We start from the raw sequence: 23573 nt of genomic DNA, 5'->3' as shown, positions 1-23573 counted from the left end.
CTATCATGTATATGTACACAGCATGGTGATGTGTGAGCATGAAACCCGGCAGTGAAGATTGAGGACATGCGTTGCATGGAGAGGAAATGATATGAGAATGATATGATCGATGTGTAATACGAGTCATAAAAACAAAATTAGTTCTGATGAGAGAGATGCATGCAGAACATGAAGACACTCTGATGATAAGAAAGAATGGATGAGAGTTCTTGGGTTGGTAAATGTAGAACAGTTGAGGTAGCATGGTTCGGTTCACAGGGGAAGGCAAAGGAAAACAGCAGAAGTGACAGAAATGGACTCTAGAGAAAGAGGGAAAAATACAAACCTGGCCAAAGACAGGTTAGTTTAGAAATCAATTTCTTAAAGCTGTCCAACATATGCCAGCATGTACAACAGACATCACACTGAACATGTTGATGCTAACGAGTTTCCAAAGTTGCATTACGTTCAATAGAAAATAAGTCTCCAGGATTTTAATCCAAATCCGATGATCATGATGACACGCATAAAAATAGGAACTTTACTTTTTCTGAAGGTTTTCCAATCTTTACTTTGCTAGCATACATCATCAGCATCTTTACTTTGCTAGCATACATCATCAGCATCTTTACTTTGCTAGCATACATCATCAGCATCTTTACTTTGCTAGCATACATCATCAGCATCTTTACTTTGCTAGCATACATCATCAGCATCTTTACTTTGCTAACATACATCATCAGCATCTTTACTTTGCTAACATACATCATCAGCATCTTTACTTTGCTAACATACATCATCAGCATCTTTACTTTGCTAACATACATCATCAGCATCTTTACTTTGCTAACATACATCATCAGCATCTTTACTTTGCTAACATACATCATCAGCATCATATTATTCGTCCAAGTCTTTAATCAAAAAGTACTAAATCATCTTTTGGAAATTTATTACAAATTTTTTTTTAATTTTTTATTAACTTTTTTTTTTAACCCTAAACAAAGCATATCATCACTTGCTACTATTTGAGATCATGTCTACAGGGAATTGTTAGTCATTGAGCAGTGAGATGTCTGTTCACATTACATTTAAATTTCTGCGTGCTGGAGGGAGGTATATTGTTTTGTTTAATGTGATTTGAGTTGTAATTGCTTGGAGATTTGTTTTTACAGAGAAATTGCTTTGAGGTATGTTATTCCTTACAAAGATTGAGGTGCTTCCATTACCACGAAGGCCTGTATTATGGAAATAGTTGTATTGTTCATAGTTTGGTGTTTTGAAATGGTTATTGTTTTGTAGGAAGGTTTCTTGTAAGCAGACAATGGCTGGGTTGAAGAGTGAGATAAGTATAAGAAGTTCATTATAGTTAAATCTTATTCCACGACAATTCCATTGGATAATTTGTTGTGTTTTATTTCTATCCATGAGGCTGTTTAGTTTTCCTCTATTTCCATCTCTTTAGAAGTAGAGGGTTTATCTTTTGTCGGAGTTTGTGTCTTTCGTGAAGTGTTTTGCTGGGTTTTTTCTTTTTTTTTTGTTTTGATCTGGACGTCGATCTGGATCTTGCTTGAGATATTGCTATTTTGGCTTCTTGTTCATTTTTCCCCTCTTGATTACTTGTGTTTAATTTCTTTTTTTTATCTCGGGTGTTTTCGGTTTCCATTTTTTCTAGAATTTGGAATCTATTTTCAGTGTCTATTGTTTGGTTTTCTTCTTTTCTGGAACGTTCTTTATTTGCTGTTTTATCATTGCTTATGTTTTTATTAATTTCTGGTGGTTGTTTTGTTGGTTTCTGTGATAATTTTTTTAATGGTTCTGTTGTGGATGGAATATTATTTTCTTTGTTTGGATTTGTTATTTCTATTTTGTTTCCCAGATTTGAGTATTTTTCTTTTAGGCTATTTTGAAATTCTGGCCATTCTTTAATATTTAATGTAATCAGTTTGTTTATCAGTTCCCTATATTGATCATGTATTTCATTATGTTGGTATGGTTCAGTTGTCTTTTTTTGTTGTCTCAGCATATGTGTTGTCTTTCATGCACGTCTCAACTATTTTTCTGGCTTCTGGAAAGGTTGTGTTTTTTTTTGTACTTTACTTCTATAATTTCTTTCTTTTTTATATGTTTTGCATACTTTAGAGAAGACTGGGTGATCTTCTTTGCAGTTAGCGCATTTCACCTCATTTATGCATTTATCTTCGGTGTGGTCAGGCTCTTTGTTGCCACATTTTCCGCATATTTTTATTCCTTTACAGGCTTCTTTATTGGCTTTTTGGCAATGGAAACATCTTAATGGAGCTGGGATATATTGGTCTGCTTTTACATTTAAGTAGCCAATTTTTATTTCTTTAGGTATTGTTGGTTTGTTAAACGTTAATATGTATGTGTTGGTTGTTATTATTTTATTGTTTCTTTTTATGTTTATGCGGATGTGGTTGATTACTCCTTGTTTTTCTAATTCGGTTTTTATTTCTTCTTCAGTTGCTAGCGATAGTTCATAACTTTGAACTACTCCTTTCGAAGTGTTTAGTGTTTTATGGGGAAAGACTTAGCATTTGTACTCATGGAGGTTCTTCATTTTGAGTAGAGATTGAGCATCTCTTAGATTGGTTATCTCAACTAGTAGATTTCCATCTTTTGTTTTTTTTTTATCATTTTTGGTTTACTTTTTGTGGATAATGTCTTTTCTATTAGGAAAGGTGATAAATTTCCAATTTTTTTTATTTTCGATTAATTCAATAACCAAGAATCGTGGCAAGTTTCCTTCGTCTATAGTTGAAAGAGATTTCTAGTTTTGAATTTTGTTCTTCATCTGAGCTTGAGAGGTCAGAATCAGAGGAATGGTTTTTTTTAAGGGTTTTGAGGGGGATGCATTTGTTCTTTGAGTCAAGAAGGATGGAAAGACTGAGGTATGAAAGCACTAAGCAAACCTTCACTGAATGGGTGCGAAGAAGACTAGAACCTTGGAGAGAATTATTGCCATCCAAATTCCAGTGAATAGAAATGGTTGACAAATGAATAGTGCGATAACACAAATTCATTTGCAAAGGTTATTGAAAGTGGTTCAGTGGGGGAAGACGTGGTTGGTTACTTTTAATGCATCTAAAATCAAACTCTTATCTTTACATCATCAACGCTCTGATCCCCATCTGGCATCAATTGAAATGGATGGCTCTCGTCTAGGAGAAGCCCTATGTTTTGACAAGCTTCTGGGTTTGTCCTTTACTCCTGATCTGAAATGGAACACGTACATCAAGTCTGTTGCCAAGGTCGCTGGAAAGATGGTGGGATCCTTCTACCGCTCCAGAAGATATCTCATTACTGATGCAATTCTCTATCTATATAAAAGCCAAGTACGTCCAAGGATGGAATACTGCTACCATATCTGGGCAGGAAGCTGCTAAAAACAGCCTATCCTGCCTTGACAGAGTACAAAATAGACCGTGGCTTAGTGAGGGATGCCCTTTTCTCTTCCCTGCAACCTCTCTCCCAAAGAGACGTTGCGAGCCTATCCTTGTTTTATCGTTATTTCCATGGCAGGTGCTCGTCTGAACTCAAATCTCTGGTGCCCCCTCGCCAATCTTTCACGAAAAACACCCGTCTAGCTGAATCCACTGTCAAAAATTTCCCCACTCTTTATCTGTGCCTAAATCAAAGCGTAGATTCCATGAACAAAGCTTCTTTCTTAGAACTGCATGCCTGTGGAATGCTGTTCTGTCGGCCTGCTTCCCACCTGACTACAACCTGGATGTCTTCAAGTCCAACGTAAACAAATTCCTAATGAACTGCCCCCTTAAGTAAACACTTCAATAAATCTCCACACTAACGTACTGTACTTGCAATAACCCTTATCCCTGAGTGGCTTCCGGGCCTTGATAAGTGGTGACCTACGTGTAAAAAAAAAAAAAAAAAAAGTGAAGAGTACTGGTAGTTTGGAAAGACTTGTTGTCACTCAGACTCCAGAGAATACGACCGATTGTTGTCGGTGAGCAATCTTTGATGATGGCCTATGTGAGAACTCCTAGTGAATAATGATGATAATGATAATACAGCAGACAGTAATGCTGAAAACAAATGCTATCTTAAGAAAAACCTTTGAATGCTTATAAAATGTCCCCCTCCCCACTCCCAAAGAAAAAGCATCAGTCTCAACTGAAACCAAATAAAACAGACATGAAGAAGGGTGGAAGGACTGAAGAGAGAAAGCATTAACCAAACCTGCAGTGGATGAGCGCAAAGAGTACTGAGATCTTGAAGAGGCTTACTGCCACCTAAATTCCAGCAAGAAACCAATGGCAAATGGCTGTCGCGATAACACAAAGCCATTTGCAAAGGCTATCAAAAGAGGTGCAGAGGATAAAAAATCTTGGGAGACTTGTTGTCACCCAGATTCTAGGGCACACCACTGGTTATCAGTAATATCCGATGATAGCCTGGGCAAAAACAAATGATAATACAGAAGTAAAGAGATTTATAATTTTTAGTTATGCAAAAAGAATATTTTAATGTCACAGCTTACGAATTTTAAATGAGATGAAAATAAAATATTTATATATTTTATGTTTGTAGAATATTCAGATTATTTGGATTCTTCGAGCCACTGTCCTGCAAAGACCCGTGGTGCAGTGGATAAAGTACTTGATAAAATTCAGTTATACACTCCTGGAGATTGAAGGTTCAATTCTCATTGCAGGTGACCCAAAAATACAATTGTAAATTACTTAGGATTTCTACCCAGATGGAACAAGAGCATCTTATCCCAGACGATTAAATAAATGATTCCCCAAGTGCGACAGAAAGCTCCCCCCTCCACCGAGTCAGACAGAAAAGTTCCCAGAGTTTAACAAAATAGAAATAGTCCGAAGACTCCAAATGTGAATCTCAAAAATTCATAAAATATTTAAAAAGCATTTCATAAAAATAATTTCAAAAAAGGTTCAATTCTGCAAAATCTATAAAAATAAACTCACAGCAAACAGTTGATCAATTCGTTTCTTCATCATCTCCAAGCTATTACCTGCGCTTTAGCCACAATCTGCTTTCCATTGTATCCAACTCACAATTCATGTCCAACTGGCAACTCCTCAACTGTCGTAACATATTGCAAACATTCAGTGACCATCATACTTCCCTAACCATCACAAAACTCATTACCGCAAAACCCACCACCATTCCCAAACATAATAAAACCGTCATAAAACTCATTGTCAATCCTAAAACTAATTCTAAATATATCTCAGGCCCTTTTGTTCGTGTTCACTGCCATACCTTGATTACAACTGTATCTCAGCTCTCCTTTATCTACCTTGGTGAACAAATTCCTACCCATTGTCTTTCAACCAACCACATTTTACAAACCTTTGTTCTCTCGATAAACCTATTTTATCTTATTTTGTTATATTTATTTTACTTTTTTTTTTTCATAACTCTTGAGAGGGTGGCTCAATAATATCACAATTTTAATTAACTCAAAAAGTTTCTAATTGATTTCAATTTGAAGATATATGTGTGCATATATGTATGGATATCTGACAGTTTCATATATATATCTACACACACATACACACACACACACACACTGCTCGGTGTTGTCCAGTCATAAAATACACTTCAATATAATATATATTTACACAGATTTCATATTTATGATTATAGAGCCAATTCTCTATTGATTATTATATTGTACCCAATATATAGAAGTGATTTCAAAAATTAAAACAGAAAAATGACTTGGGTGCTATTAGCTAGAACCGAAATCAAAACATTTAGCGTTTCAGTGTCATCTGCTACCATCTGAGCTAAGTCCATATGCATATTAAAACTTTACAAATTAACCGATTTAAACATATAAATCTATATTTGTGCATACATAGAGGAGCACTTTAAGTCGACTTACACCTGCCAATTTCCAATTTTTTAATTTGGACTCCTTAGCAGGAATTTTTACATTTTTTAAAAACCAAATCAAATTTGTTCCACAGGCCCGAATCCCCTATATATCAAATTTTTGAGTTTGTAGACCAAAACTTGAAATATTAATTTGGTTGAGACCTTTCCACATATACACACACAGACAAGGCCACTTTTATATATAAACTAGCAGGCAACCCTGCGCTGTCCAGTCGTAAAATACGCATAATTATTTTAATTCATACAGAAACTGAGACGTACATGCAAGTATTATGTTTTCTGTAAACAGTTCACTTCTTGTAACTATAAAAAAAAAATACTCAAACTGAGATCAAAACCAAAACCTAATAAGTACAATAACAATTAGGCCAGCTTGACACGATACATAAAAAGTGTTTTAAAAATCTACTTATTCTTGATATAAGCAATATGCCATAAGAACGATTCACGCATACGCATTTGTGAAATAGTTAAGAATTTGATGAGCCCTCCCCCCCTCCCAATTTTTAAATTTTGACCCTTGAGCAGCCCTTTCTTCCGAATGCAAACTGATTAAAAAGTTTTCCACATATCTGAATATTCTCTATACCAAATTTCAAGTTTGTAAATTGTAGAATAATCAAAAGAACTGTGTTAGTCAATAACACACAACAACAACAATAACAATAATAGCAGCAACACTTACCAAGGGTTCAGCTCATGCACAAGACAGACATCAGATTGAGCTTGTATTTATGTACAAGCATATCCAATCAGGTGATTCAGCCAATCACAATCCAAGGAATAGACTGGCCCATGTGTGCACAATGGAATCTCCCATTGTGCCATAAATAGTTCTCCTCTTTCATGAGAAGTAACTTTAGTCTTTGTCAAGTTATCCACAACTTGAACGCTGACCGAAAGTCCACTACACAATTCAACATGGCGCTACGAACAGGATAAGCAACATAACAGAGTCAACAGCCTTAATAGCAACATTTGCAGACAGCAGTAATATAGCCATGATATCACCAGACCTAATTCGTTCAGCAGGTCGTGGCGATCAACAATATAACAAATTAATAGACACAATACAGCAAGGCTTCCCAAAAACACGTAATCTCACTGCGCCCGAAATCCGTGAGTATTGGGAGGTGAGGCACCGCCTTAGCACTGACAATGGTCTAGTATTGTTGGATCGAAGGATCGTCATCCCCAAAACACAACGAAAAAAGGTCCTACACTGCCTGCATTCTGCACACCAAGGAGTAGTCGGCATGAAAGCACGTGCCAACGAATCGGTGTACTGGCCAGGGATGGATGCATCAATCCGCAGTATTAGAGCAAATTGCATGGTATGCTCAACCATCGCACCTAGTCAACCAAGGGAACCTATCATTCTAACACGATCCCCAGAGTGGCCATTCCAACAAATCGTCATGGATATTTTTTATATTGGAGATCACATATACCTTGCCTGCGCAGATAGGCTAACTGGTTGGCTAATTTTATACCGCCTAGAATCAGGTCACACTACTACAACCAAATTGATGTCCATATGCCGACAACTGTTCCAAACATATGGTGCCCCAGAAGAACTCAGCACCGATGGCGGCCCACCTTTCACTTCCAGCACGTTCCAAGAATTCCTGAAAACATGGTGTGTTAGGCACAGATTATCTTCTGTTGCGTATCCCCAATCCAATGGCAGGGCAGAGCTCGCAGTAAAAACTGCAAAGAGGATTGTGAAAGGAAACACAGGCCCCCACGGTTCCTTGGACAATGACAGTGTTGCCCGGGCCATCTTGCAGTATCGGAATACCCCAATCCAAAGCATTGGCCTATCACCGGCCCAATTATTACTTCACCGTCGACTACGTGACTCCATCCCATCACAGCCAATCCTCTACAAGCCTCATCCTGAATGGGTGTCAACGGCACAACATCGCGAGGAAATGCTCCACCACCGCAATGCAAAAATAGTGGAAAGATACAATAAATATACCCACAACCTTCCACCATTACAAGCTGGTGACACTGTAGCCATCCAAAATCCAGTCAATCGCAGATGGAACAAAACGGGCAAAATCATCAGTTCCCTACCAGATCGACAATACCGAATCAGGGTTAACGGATCCGGAAGGATCACACTTAGGAACCGCCGTTTCCTCAGAAAATGCGAACTTAAGCCTACACCAACCCCAATACCAAGTGCAGCACTAGGACCAACAATTCCCTCAAGCGATACTACATTCTTGCATATCCCACTATCTCCCTGTAATAGCACATACACAGCAACCAAACCCCAACAACAAACCACACATATATCCCCACGCTTTCGATCAAGGATTCCCCGAGCTCTTTCTAGGTTACTACCACACAACAAACTAGGCCTAAAAGAGAGATACACCTCTCACACAACCCAGCCTACTCGTGGGGGGGGGGGGAGAGGGGAGATGTAGAATAATCAAAAGAACTGTGTTAGTCAATAACACACAACAACAACAACAACAATAATAGCAGCAACACTTACCAAGGGTTCAGCTCATGCACAAGACAGACATCAGATTGAGCTGGACCCTTGGTAAGTGTTGCTGCTATTATTGTTGTTGTTGTTGTTGTGTGTTATTGACTAACACAGTTCTTTTGATTATTCTACATCTCAATTTGTTGAGTATATAGGTTGAGAAGTGTCCTCACACACACATTCCCACTTTTATAGATATCTAGATATATCTGTACTCCGATAAATTTTTTAATTTTTATTTTAATATTCATATTAAAACCCCTTTTTTCTATTTATTTAAAAAGAAAATACAACTTTGTTATATATGGGTCATGGAATTGCATTCATCTGCAAAAGATCAAGCTAATTTGCATATTCTTTTAAACATTCGTTTTAATTAATTCCCGATTAGTTTTTTCGGTTTTCTTATGGGATGATCATCTTTAGTTAACTATTATTGAAGTGTTTACTTAAGGAGGCAGTTCATTAGGAATTTGTTTACGTTGGACTTGAAGACATCCAGGTTGTAGTCAGGTGTGAAGCAGGCAGACGGAACAGCATTCCACATGCAGATAGTCTACATTATCTATACTTGCGTAATATTTGCATAAAAAGGTTATAGTAAACACTAACCTCTTTATATACTTATGTATGTGTATATATATATTTGTTTAAAAAATTTTGCCTACCAAACTCCTCTATCAGCTTTTAGTCTACAGACATGAAAATTATTATATAGGGCATTCGAACCCATGTGAAACTTTATATTTGGGTTTTAGCCAGGGAAAATCGTTACAAAAGTGTGAAAATTTTAAAAAATGGAATTTACCAGGTGAAAGTCGAACAACGGAATTACAAATATGCATGCATAACGTAATAGTTATTGGTTCATGTTTTAATTTTTAGCCCTGCAGCAAACATGTCTTTATAGGTCAGGCATTAACATCAAAGGAAAAAGTAAATCGTAAGCTAAACGTTTTGGTTTCAATTCTTGGTGGGCATGCATGATTTTTTTTTTTTTTTTTTTTTTTTTTTAATCATTACTATATATTGGGTCCAATATATTATAATATATATAAAATCTGATTTAATCAAAATATATTTAAGCGTATTTTACAACCAGGCAGTGCTGGGCGGCCTGTTAATATATCTACATATCTATAAAAGTGAACGTGTCTGTGTGTGTATCTGTGTACATTTCCCTACGCAATAACTGTCAATTTTCAGTCTACAGACTCGAAATTTGATATACAGGGTACTGAGATTTGAGAAAATCTTTGTAATCCGTTTTCGGCCAAAAATTTGGCTGTTATGGGGGTCAAAGTTCAACGACTTCACCTTTGAGAACTCTACCAAACTCCTTCGCCAATTTTTGGTCTAAACACTTGAAAGTTTAGATATAGGTTCCTTGGACATGGATCTAACTTAATAACTTGATTTGAGCCCAAAATAATAAATGTTAAGGGGTCATAATAGGGGTCAAAGTTTTAAAAAATTTGATCTCTGCGGTCTCTATCAAATTACTCAGACAATTTCTGGTCTAAACATTTGAAATTTTACATAAAGTGTATTCAGAGATAGGGCAAGCTTTTTAATCGGTTTGGGTCGAATTTTTAGTTACCAATATATAAATGTATGTATGAATGTATGTTTGCATGTCTGCCTAAAACGTTCGACAGAGGTGACAGATTTTCACAAGATCAGTATCGTTTTAAAGCTCGACCTTTCAGACGACAAATATTGAAAAATTGGCTAAAAACATTAATATCTTCACCTTTAACTGGGCACTTTTCTACGGGGGGGGGGGCTTTTTTCTCCAATATTTTTGAAAGTCCTCCTCTCCTTTCGATTGTCCAGCCTTAATTCAAACCTATGTTACGACCATCGCCAAACCGGAAGTAACAGCAAAGACATCAAGTTTTTTTTCCCCGTTCTTTTCCTCCTTCACAAGCCTGCCCTCCTACTACCACTTTTTTACACATCCAAACACCCGGGCAACGCTGGGCTGAAATGCTAGTATATATATATTTACGAAGACAAAAAACATACATTAATTTCAAAATTGCAGCAATCAACTGTTGTATACTAAATAAAACTTAATAAAAGTTTCAATAAACATTATGTAGAACCATAATCAATACATCAGGAAAAACAAATACAGAATTAACTTTAAAAAAAACAAGATTTTCCTAAATCAATCATTGTTTACAGATAAAAAAAACAAACAAAAAACGAAAACACTCACAAATCTTGAAACGTGTAAAAGAACGCATTTGCATTACACTGGCCAACATATTTTTTGGTGCCCAAAGTTTCTAAGCCGATTTAGAGTAATTTTGGGGTGCTGATTCCGAAGATCATTAATTTTTCCTCATCAGGTCAAGTTGTTGAGATATTTGCTATATTATACCTTTTTTTTACCTTAAAATTAGGTGTTCTGCCTCCCTGTTTTGAACCAACCATCTCCATTTATGTTACTCTTTGCTAAAAAGTTACTTTCTTCCTAATTTCCTCTTCTGATTGGTTTTTACTTCCGTTTTGCCACTGCTAGTGACACGGCAGACTTCTTTATTCTCTCCCATCCCAGCATCAACGGTATGTTTTACTCATTTCTTCTTCTGAACAATGTGTTTGTTTACTTTGCAACATAAAATTTCATGTTCGATTTCTTTAACTCCTTCATTTTCCTACCCTCATTTGTTGTTATTTTTACTTTCTCATACCTGTCATTTTTTTCTCTTTCAGTTTTAACTTTTTCTCTTTAAATAAATATACTTGTGGATTATGTACTACTCTTCAGAGTCATTATTTTTTAGAATAGTTTATCTGACTGTGAAGCATATGTGTGTGTGACGACAGTACATTTTTTAGAATAGTTTATCTTACTGTGAAGCATGACGACAGTACATTAGGCGTGTTTCTATATACATTCGAGCTTCATAATTACAATTGTAGGCTGTTACTGTGATATATGTTAATTGATTACAACATCACAAACCTTAAAATAAAAGTCAAATTTGCTATACAATGAGGTATGCAGTTGATTAGAAGTGGACACTGAGTAGTAAATAGGCCTACCAATTGTGGCATGTTTTGGATGATTTCTGGGTAATAAGGTTTTTTCTCTTAATGTTAGGAATTCATTTATAAGTCAGACAGGAAATAAGTTGCATTATTTTACTTTCATTGCAGATTTTTGGTGCAAAAATTAAGCATGGCTGCATCATTTCCTAGGCAACATTGTTTAAACAATTCAAATGCGTTTTGCTATATTTGCAGGGAATATACATTGCAATCCAACAGGAAAAAGACCAGTGAATTTATGAAGTGTGATTATCTTGTTTACTTCAAAGTAATGCTGGGTGATAAAGATAAGGCATGTGTTGAGCATCTTCGACACTGGACAAAAAATGATAGAAAGTCACTCCACTTTCGTATTCTGATGGTCTGGCATGTACGGAAAAACTCCAAGAAGGACAGGAATTTGTTGGTTTATCCAAACCTCAAGTCTGCAATTAGGCCAATTCCACACTGCAATAAAATTCCTGTTCCAATGTTTAAAGATTTGCCTAAATTGGAATTGCCTGGTTCTGAAGAAAATCTAGCCTCTGTTTTGTCCACTGACAGTAGTGAAGCCACTGTTTCAGATGTCGGTTTTCCTCCTTCTTCACTACCACAGCTTTTTTTCTCAAGGAGAACTTAATGATTTGACAAGAGATCTCAATCTTTCCAAAGAATCTTCTGAACTTTTAGCTTCAAGACTCAAAAAAAAAAAAAAAAAAAAAATCTCATAACCTTCTATAGAAAACGCCATATCAAATTCTTGCCATATTTCATTCAACATAATATATTGCAATGATGTTGTCGGCTTGCTGTGGCAGCTTGGTGTTGAACAGTATTATTCTCAAGATTGGTGCTTTTTTTACAGACAGTTCCAAAAGAAGTTTAAAATGTGTCTCCTTCACAATGGCATCTTATATGAATCAGTTCCTCTAGACCATTCAACGACCCTCAAAGAAAAATATGAAATCAAATTTGTTCTGGAAAAGATTTCATTACAGACAGCACCAATGAATCATATGTATCGATTTGAAAATGGTTGGGTTTCTCCTCAGGCTACAAGGTGGTTACACAAAGTGTCCTTGCTTCTTATGTTTGTGGGATAGCAAAGCAAGAACATAGCACAGGATAAAAAAAGATTGTGAACTGATTTTTGGCTCTCAATATTCTAACTTCTCCTGTGGTGGAGCATTCCAAAATTGTGTTTCTCATCTTCATATAAAGCCTGGCATCATGAAACAGTTTGTGAAGGTTCTTGAGAAAGATGGCGACCGTTTCAAATATATTTGCCTGAAATTTCCAGGCCTAACCATAGAGAAATCAAAAGTTGGAATTTTTTATGAACCCCAGATTGTAAATTTAATGATTGACGCAAATTGCTGTAATTTTACGAATCAAGCATAATTGAGTGCGTGGATGGCATTTGTGAAAAAAAGTGATAGCATTTTTGGAATGAGCGCTTTCAAATTAGGTAAAAACAATTGTAACATTCAAGGCATCATGAGAAATTTTTTTTGTGTCATCAGTGTGTACCACTCACCCTTGCATTGTAAAATTGGTGAATAGTGTTATGATCATTTCGCTCATTTCTTGGTCCCCGTAGCTATAGTCCTGGCGCGGATACACACCACTCATCTCTCGGTAACATCTTGTAAAGTAGGGAAAGCCAAAAAGATACTGTAGCTCTTGACCGTGAGCAACTCCTGAAAGAATGACAAAAACAAAAAAAGTGTGAAATAATATCCTTATAAACAACACTTTTATTTTATTTTTTTTTTATTCAATTTTCACCCCAAACAAGGCACAGTGCCACTTTGAAGCAGGGGGCTACTATTAGGGACTTAATTAGCGGGGTCATTATGAAGGGAAATGAGTAGAAAGATCACAATTTATGTTGATTAGATACATTCTTATATATAAGTGACAGGCATTTATTTTGTGAGTGTTCATTTATTTTAAAATGTAACTTAGTTCTATTTATATAATGTCAGCATTTATTTTAAAACGTAACTTAGTTCTATTTATATAATGTCAGCATTTATTTTAAAACGTAACTTAGTTCTATTTATATAATGTCAGCATTTATTTTAAAACGTAACTTAGTTCTATTTATATAATGTCAGCATTTATTTTAAAACGTAACTTAGTTCTATTTATATAATGTCAGCATTTATTTTAAAACGTAACTTAGTTCTATTTATATAATGTCAGCACTTATTTTAAAACGTAACTTAGTTCTATTTATATAATGTCAGCACTTATTTTAAAACGTAACTTAGTTCTATTTATATAATGTCAGCATTTATTTTAAAACGTAACTTAGTTCTATTTATATAATGTCAGCATTTATTTTAAAACGTAACTTAGTTCTATTTATATAATGTCAGCATTTATTTTAAAACGTAATTTAGTTCTATTTATATAATGTCAGCATTTATTTTAAAACGTAACTTAGTTCTATTTATATAATGTCAGCATTTATTTTAAAACGTAACTTAGTTCTATTTATATCATGTCAGCATTTATTTTAAAACGTAACTTAGTTCTATTTATATAATGTCAGCATTTATTTAAAAACGTAACTTAGTTCTATTTATATAATGTCAGCATTTATTTTAAAATGTAACTTAGTTCTATTTATATTATGTCAGCATTTATTTTAAAACGTAACTTAGTTCTATTTATATAATGTCAGCATTTATTTTAAAATGTAACTTAGTTCTATTTATATAATGTCAGCATTTATTTTAAAACGTAACTTAGTTCTATTTATATAATGTCAGCATTTATTTTAAAACATAACTTAGTTGTATTTATATAATGTCAGCATTTATTTTAAAACGTAACTTAGTTCTATTTATATAATGTCAGCATTTATTTTAAAACGTAACTTAGTTCTATTTATATAATGTCAGCATTTATTTTAAAACGTAACTTAGTTCTATTTATATAATGTCAGCACTTATTTTAAAACGTAACTTAGTTCTATTTATATAATGTCAGCACTTATTTTAAAACGTAACTTAGTTGTATTTATATAATGTCAGCACTTATTTTAAAACGTAACTTAGTTGTATTTATATAATGTCAGCATTTATTTTAAAACGTAACTTAGTTCTATTTATATAATGTCAGCATTTATTTTAAAACGTAACTTAGTTCTATTTATATAATGTCAGCATTTATTTTAAAACGTAATTTAGTTCTATTTATATAATGTCAGCATTTATTTTAAAACGTAACTTAGTTCTATTTATATAATGTCAGCATTTATTTTAAAACATAACTTAGTTCTATTTATATCATGTCAGCATTTATTTTAAAACGTAACTTAATTCTATTTATATAATGTCAGCATTTATTTTAAAATGTAACTTAGTTCTATTTATATAATGTCAGCATTTATTTTAAAACGTAACTTAGTTCTATTTATATAATGTCAGCATTTATTTTAAAACTTAACTTAGTTCTATTTATATAATGTCAGCATTTATTTTAAAACGTAACTTAGTTCTATTTATATAATGTCAGCATTTATTTTAAAACGTAACTTAGTTCTATATATATAATGTCAGCATTTATTTTAAAATGTAACTTAGTTCTATTTATATTATGTCAGCATTTATTTTAAAATGTAACTTAGTTCTATTTATATTATGTCAGCATTCATTTTAAAACGTAACTTAGTTCTATTTATATAATGTCAGCATTTATTTTAAAATGTAACTTAGTTCTATTTATATAATGTCAGCATTTATTTTAAAACGTAACCTAGTTCTATTTATATAATGTCAGCATTTATTTTAAAACGTAACTTAGTTCTATTTATATAATGTCAGCATTTATTTTAAAACGTAACTTAGTTCTATTTATATAATGTCAGCATTTATTTTAAAACGTAACTTAGTTCTATTTATATAATGTCAGCATTTATTTTAAAACGTAATTTAGTTCTATTTATATAATGTCAGCATTTATTTTAAAACGTAACTTAGTTCTATTTATATAATGTCAGCATTTATTTTAAAACATAACTTAGTTCTATTTATATCATGTCAGCATTTATTTTAAAACGTAACTTAATTCTATTTATATAATGTCAGCATTTATTTTAAAATGTAACTTAGTTCTATTTATATAATGTCAGCATTTATTTTAAAACGTAACTTAGTTCTATTTATATAATGTCAGCATTTATTTTAAAACTTAACTTAGTTCTATTTATATAATGTCAGCATTTATTTTAAAACGTAACTTAGTTCTATTTATATAATGTCAGCATTTATTTTAAAACGTAACTTAGTTCTATATATATAATGTCAGCATTTATTTTAAAATGTAACTTAGTTCTATTTATATTATGTCAGCATTTATTTTAAAATGTAACTTAGTTCTATTTATATTATGTCAGCATTCATTTTAAAACGTAACTTAGTTCTATTTATATAATGTCAGCATTTATTTTAAAATGTAACTTAGTTCTATTTATATCATGTCAGCATTTATTTTAAAACGTAACCTAGTTCTATTTATATAATGTCAGCATTTATTTTAAAACGTAACTTAGTTCTATTTATATAATGTCAGCATTTATTTTAAAACGTAACTTAGTTCTATTTATATAATGTCAGCATTTATTTTAAAACGTAACTTAGTTCTATTTATATAATGTCAGCATTTATTTTAAAACGTAATTTAGTTCTATTTATATAATGTCAGCATTTATTTTAAAACGTAACTTAGTTCTATTTATATAATGTCAGCATTTATTTTAAAACATAACTTAGTTCTATTTATATCATGTCAGCATTTATTTTAAAACGTAACTTAATTCTATTTATATAATGTCAGCATTTATTTTAAAATGTAACTTAGTTCTATTTATATAATGTCAGCATTTATTTTAAAACGTAACTTAGTTCTATTTATATAATGTCAGCATTTATTTTAAAACTTAACTTAGTTCTATTTATATAATGTCAGCATTTATTTTAAAACGTAACTTAGTTCTATTTATATAATGTCAGCATTTATTTTAAAACGTAACTTAGTTCTATATATATAATGTCAGCATTTATTTTAAAATGTAACTTAGTTCTATTTATATTATGTCAGCATTTATTTTAAAATGTAACTTAGTTCTATTTATATTATGTCAGCATTCATTTTAAAACGTAACTTAGTTCTATTTATATAATGTCAGCATTTATTTTAAAATGTAACTTAGTTCTATTTATATAATGTCAGCATTTATTTTAAAACGTAACCTAGTTCTATTTATATAATGTCAGCATTTATTTTAAAACGTAACTTAGTTCTATTTATATAATGTCAGCATTTATTTTAAAACGTAACTTAGTTCTATTTATATAATGTCAGCATTTATTTTAAAACGTAACTTAGTTCTATTTATATAATGTCAGCATTTATTTTAAAACATAACTTAGTTGTATTTATATAATGTCAGCATTTATTTTAAAACGTAACTTAGTTCTATTTATATAATGTCAGCATTTATTTTAAAACGTAACTTAGTTCTATTTATATAATGTCAGCATTTATTTTAAAACGTAACTTAGTTCTATTTATATAATGTCAGCATTTATTTTAAAACGTAACTTAGTTCTATTTATATAATGTCAGCATTTATTTTAAAACGTAACTTAGTTCTATTTATATAATGTCAGCATTTATTTTAAAATGTAACTTAGTTCTATTTATATAATGTCAGCATTTATTTTAAAACGTAACTTAGTTCTATTTATATAATGTCAGCATTTATTTTAAAACGTAACTTAGTTCTATTTATATAATGTCAGCATTTATTTTAAAATGTAACTTAGTTCTATTTATATTATGTCAGCATTTATTTTAAAACGTAACTTAGTTCTATTTATATAATGTCAGCATTTATTTTAAAACGTAACTTTGTTCTATTTATATAATGTCAGCATTTATTTTAAAACGTAACTTAGTTCTATTTATATAATGTCAGCATTTATTTTAAAACGTAACTTAGTTCTATTTATATAATGTCAGCATTTATTTTAAAACGTAACTTAGTTCTATTTATATAATGTCAGCATTTATTTTAAAACGTAACTTAGTTCTATTTATATAATGTCAGCATTTATTTTAAAACGTAACTTAGTTCTATTTATATAATGTCAGCATTTATTTTAAAACGTAACTTAGTTCTATTTATATAATGTCAGCATACACAGTACACAGACAAAAGGTATGTTTAAAAACAATAAAAAAAACACATGAAGAGAGAAATTACACGGGAATGATATGATAGATGTGTAATGTAAGTCCTGAGGACAGACTTAAACTTTGGATCTGATAAAAAAAATCCGGACGGTATAGGAAGACGTGTGCAGGATTGGTATCGTTAAGTTGAAAGAGTAGATGAAAGTTTTTGGGTTAGTAGATGTAGAACAGTTGAAGAAACAGGGTCTGTTAGCAAGGGAAGAAGAAAAAAAATATTAGATAAGGATAGATTTGCGAGTGAGAGGGATAAATAAAGACCTGGCCAGAAATAGATTAGTCTGGAAATTAATTTGTTAAAGTCGTCCAACATATGCCAGCATCTAATATAATGAATTTAGTATACCCTATTATGTGGAAAAGCAGAAAGATCACATTCTCAGGTGCCAGGATGTAAAATGCATGTTAATCCAAATATGATGATGATGTAATAGTGTTGATACTTATGGCGATCGTTGAGTTCACACAATATAAAAGTTATTGTATTAGAGAAGAAAAACTCACCTCGCCAAGATGGCAGGTAATCGTTGTGTGATCGATAGTCAAAGACATAGAAGTAAGTGTCGTTGTATCTGCTCTGCCATTTGACAACTTCATCGAGTCCAGCTCCAAACATGAAATCAGACATCATCTGCGAACATAGTGAAAGAAAGAAGAAAAAAAAAAAAAACTTAACATGAATAAAAGAAAATTCAATTCTTAAGATCAAAATGTTGATAATAATTCTTAAGGCTTGAGAAGGGAGATAATTCATGAAAAGGGAGATAATTCATGAAAAGGGAGATAATTCTTTGCATCTTTTCTCAATGCTTAACTTACAATGAATTGTGATTACTGTTTGTAATGGTGAGCAAATGCTTTCTATCTGTAGCATCATATGCAAATGAGATATGTAAATAACTAGAGCTGACCTTGAGCAATGAGTACCACTGTAATCATGAGGCTTGATACACAATTAACACAGCACAGCAATAGCATTGCCGATAGGATGAATGAACATTCTTGAATGCCTACTAGAGAAATTTGAATGCCTACTAGACACAATCCTTGAATGTCTAAGGTCTTTCTATATAGGGGTTTGTCAGGACATCCTGGCATGAGGATATTTTCCTACAAGTAAACCATGACTAAATATTCAAATTTATATAGTATTCACAGTCCAAATAAGATCTCAGCATAGCTATCATACACTGACTTTTACAAGAAACTAGCAGGGGTACCTGGCGTTGCCCAGGTATTTCAAGGTGTGTGTGCCCTTAAGTCAAAAAGAAGCATAGGGGAGAGGGGGGGTTAAAAAAAAGTTTTGGTAGGTAGGTAGGATCGAACGCGTAGCCCTGAGGTGAAGTTGGAAAATAAAATGTGAAAAAAACATGGCACGTTAACTGCTCGGCCAGCAAGAAAGAGTTACTGAAGACGTTTGAATTTATTTAAGTAGGAAGAGAATTGACAGGTGCCCGCACTTAATAACTTAATGAGGTCAAATAGAAGTTGCAGTTAATATTTTTTGCGGGACAGTTTTTAATGAGGTCAAAATCCGGTTTGTATGTTTTTACCTAACTTTGGGGAAAAGTAGCTCCCCCGTTTTTTAGGTGAGTGTCCAGATGAAAGCAATTGTCTGATATAACGGTGAAAAGTTGACATTGACCAAATGTTTACATCACTTTCCAAAGACCACCCGGCCGTGGGCTAGGGAACTGCCGATTTGAATCATGTTTCGCTTTTTTATACTGAAAAGCAAAAGAAACATGCGGCGATCTAAAAATCTGGAAAAAAATAGAGCGTGAAAGTCGGGCAAATTAAATACACATGTGATCCCCGTTCGTAAATTGTAGATATTATCATTTAGACAGCATATAAAAAGTTTTAAGAAGGAGTGAGCCGACTGAGAAGCCCAGCAAAAAAAGCCTTTTGAAGACATACACAAAAAGCGAGCATACATACACACATTTTCGCTTTTATATATATATATATATATATATATATATATATATATAGATGGTGCCCTTTCTCCAATAGATGTTACCTCAAGTAACAAAATTAACACAAAGTTAGATACTCCACCAGACTAGATGAATTTTTGTGCTGGAATCCAGCAAGACCAAGAAACTATAAGAAAGATATACTATGACATATTTAAATGGTCAATCGGGGAGAGGAAAATTATGTTCTCAACTTCTTTATTAACTTAGAGAAGTAAAACAACTGTAATAGCATATTTGAATATTTGTGCATCTCGTATAAATATCTGTGTATCTCGTATAAATATCTGTGTATCTCGTTTAAATATCTGTGTATCTCGTTTAAATATCTGTGTATCTCGTTTAAATATCTGTGTATCTCGTTTAAATATCTGTGTATCTCGTTTAAATATCTGTGTATCTCGTTTAAATATTTGTGTATCTCGTTTAAATATCTGTATCTCATTTAAATATCTGTGTTTCTCATTTAAATATTTGTGTATCTCGTTTAAATATCTGTGTATCTCGTTTAAATATCTGTGTATCTCGTTTAAATATTTGTATCTCGTTTAAATATCTGTATATCTCGTTTAAATATCTGTGTATCTCGTTTAAATATCTGTATATCTCGTTTAAATATCTGTATATCTCGTTTAAATATCTGTATCTCGTTTAAATATCTGTGTATCTCGTTTAAATATCTGTGTATCTCGTTTAAATATCTGTGTATCTCGTTTAAATATCTGTGTATCTCGTTTAAATATCTGTGTATCTCGTTTAAATATCTGTGTATCTCGTTTAAATATCTGTGTATCTCGTATAAATATCTGTATATCTCGTTTAAATATCTGTATATCTCGTTTAAATATCTGTATATCTCGTTTAAATATCTGTATATCTCGTTTAAATATCTGTGTATCTCATTTAAATATCTGTATATCTCGTTTGTGTATCTTGTATAAATATCTGTATATCTCGTTTAAATATCTGTATATCTCGTTTAAATATCTGTGTATCTCGTTTAAATATCTGTGTATCTCGTTTAAATATCTGTGTATCTTGTTTAAATATCTGTGTATCTTGTATAAAGACAAAGTGTTAGCGCCCGGAAAGGGTACTCCTTGATTTTTGAGAATTCTGAGTGAAGTAAAATGGAACCCCCGACAATTTAGACTGTAGAAACATTGATAAGATGCTTTGAGAAACTAAAAAATAAACGAATCAAAGCAAAATTAAATTAATGAAATGTATTCTTCCATTAAAAAGGAGAGAAAAGCAAATATGAGAGTAACAAAGAGAGATGTAGCATGGTATGCAAATGAGATACCTAAATAAATAGAGCTGATCTTGAGCAAAGAGTACTGATGTAATCATAAGTTTACTCAGTATTTAAAAATATGAAAAATTGGTCTTCTGCATCACAGTACAGATTGATTAGTCTCCTATGCACCATGAGTAAGTTGCTTGAACCTGTTATAAATCAAGAAGTCAACTATCTGCACAGAAACAATTTACTTAGTAACAAGCAATATGGATTTCATCCTGCAAGATCTACAGCTGATGCAATATTGCACAGGATCAGTGAATCAATCGCTCGGGGCTTTGTCTCTAGGGTGATTGCTATAGAGATGTCAAAAACTTTAAAAAAATAAAGGTGATAACTTAATAATTCAAAACGTGCAAGATTTATGTTGTAATATCTATGGATTCCCATTAATCACTTAAAAATGACTTTCTTTATAAAAATAAAACTACTTGATCAATTTATGTGATTTTTGGAATATGATATTTTCGTTTCATCATAGGTATGTACATCATACAGATCCTTCTTTAGCTTCGCTTTTTAATTCTGGAGAGTTCTGGACAAGAACTGTTTGCTTTTACCGAAAATTATTCAAAGATCTATGAGATTATTTTTTAGATATTGGAACCTCAAGATTAGACAATTTGTGCTTGTTGGTCTTTTTTTTAATTCAAATGGCTGAAATAATGTTTTCTTGGATTCAAGATTTTATTTATTTTGTTTAAATTCAAAACAGATAAACAATAACTGTAAATATATGCAATGTGGCATAGATACATGCTGCAGAGAAAGGGCAATAATGGGAAAAATATCTGGCTTGGGGATGGATCACCCTCAAAAATGGCTGGCACTTTGAAGTCTTCTTGGATACAAAGGTTCCTTGCTGATTGGAAGCCACTTGAGACTTTTTAAAAGTTATGCTCATATCAGTTTTCATGATTAGTTACTTTTTATGTCCGAAGATTAACAACCGATAAATCTTTAGTGGTCCTGCAGTGTAGTCAAAGTAATATCTATATTATATTTCTTTTTGTCTGTCAAGTTCAGTAGAGAAGTCACATACCATTGTTGCCTCTTAAAATAAAACATTTTTGATTTATTTTAAGCTTGATTTGTGATTTTGTTCAGAAGGAAAATTCTTTTGTTATATCAGTGATGAAGACACACAATTGGCACTACAGCCAATGTCAAAATCATGCATCAAATCCAAGCAAAAACAAGGAGCAGACAATCATAACGTGGGTAGTGAACAAACACAAACACATACACACAAGTTCACATTTGTTTTAATCATCTGTTTTTCTTTTCTTTTGAACTTGTTCTTTTCTTTTCATTTTTTAAATTGTTCCAAATCAAATGATCCTCATTGGGTATTGTAACTTTTTAAAACACTTAACCAAAAACATTTTTTGTCATGGGAGGAATTCTGTGTGAATTTTTTTTTTTTTTTTGATGAAAGTGAGTTTTTTTACATATCGAAAATTTAGTAAAAAAAAAAACAAAAAAACAATTAATTTAAACTATCATAAACACTCAGTCCTTAAAAATAATTTTTTCTTAACCATAAGTCAAAGTGGCAAGTAATCCTTAAAATACTACTATAACCTATTACTAATCCTGAGTCTGAGTGGGAAACCCACTCCAAGACACAAACCCTTGCAAAACCACACATAATTATTTAAAAAGTAGATCCTCCTCCCCCACTAAAAAAAAAGATGCAGAGAGCTTGTCACTCACTGCAAATTATAAAAAAAATGGTTAACTGCTCCAAAACATTAGAATAGATTGGAATGAATTTAATTTATATGCTAAACTGATCTCCCACTATTAACTCTAAAATAATTGGGGTTTTTTTTTCTTCAAGTTTTATAGACTGTTCACACTTAATTGCCTAAAAACCATAGAATCTCATTTTTTTTTTGTGGTGTACGGGATAGCAATTACCATTTTGTTCATAATTAAACTATGGTTAAACTTCATTTTTGCTTTTAAACTCATTAAGGTCCATAAAATTAGCTTTTTGACTAAAAACAATGCTTAAAGCTTTTTGTGAGTATAAAAAAATTAAAAATAAACACAAAAAACATTGCCATTAGCGAGAGAAGGACTCCGTGCGTATGTGAGGAGGAGACAGGAGGTAATTTTTTGATGAATCAAAAGTCTTCTACTTGCCTACCTTCCACAGCATGAATACGTTGAAGTTTGAAAAAATTAACATTTCCAGAGAAAGAGAGGGAGAAAGATAAGAGGAAGAAGTAAAAGGAAAACACAAGAAAAGAGAAAAATGAGATCAAGTCAAAAAAGAAATCAGTCTTTTCTGAATTGAAAACAAAAATAAATATCAGGTTGACAAGAAAGTTCTTGCTGTTTTTAACTTTTAAATTCAGATGAACATATCTCGGCTCAAACAAAAATTTATTCATTAAAATAGGCACCATCAGAATCAACACACTTTCGCCAATGCAAAACAAGTGTATTTTATGTAACGTAAAAATTTTGTGTTCTAGTGGTGATGAAGTCGCTGAAGGCATTTTTGATATCGCTTAAGTTTTTGAAGCATTTCGTATGCAAAAAAGTTGTCGAGATGCTTGAAAAAGTGATAGTT

General features: G+C 32.3%; 1 protein-coding gene across 1 annotated transcript in view; it reads right to left on the bottom strand.

Annotated features, from left to right (window-relative positions):
* LOC145243863 (cholinesterase-like) overlaps positions 1 to 23573 on the bottom strand; it is a 66741-nt gene that overhangs the window by 2280 nt on the left and 40888 nt on the right. Inside the window, exons 8-9 of the mRNA XM_080106932.1 lie at positions 18212 to 18338; positions 12978 to 13140 (exon numbers count right to left, since the gene is read on the bottom strand). Coding sequence (XP_079963058.1) covers positions 12978 to 13140; positions 18212 to 18338 — 290 coding nt within the window. The remainder of the gene's footprint in view (positions 1 to 12977; positions 13141 to 18211; positions 18339 to 23573) is intronic.

This window comes from Euprymna scolopes, chromosome 22, assembly GCF_053919585.1.
Source record: "Euprymna scolopes isolate OS-2025 chromosome 22, ASM5391958v1, whole genome shotgun sequence".
Lineage (NCBI taxonomy): Eukaryota > Metazoa > Mollusca > Cephalopoda > Sepiida > Sepiolidae > Euprymna > Euprymna scolopes.
Note: the sequence above shows the minus strand (reverse complement) of the source record. Positions and strands in the feature narration are given on the sequence as shown.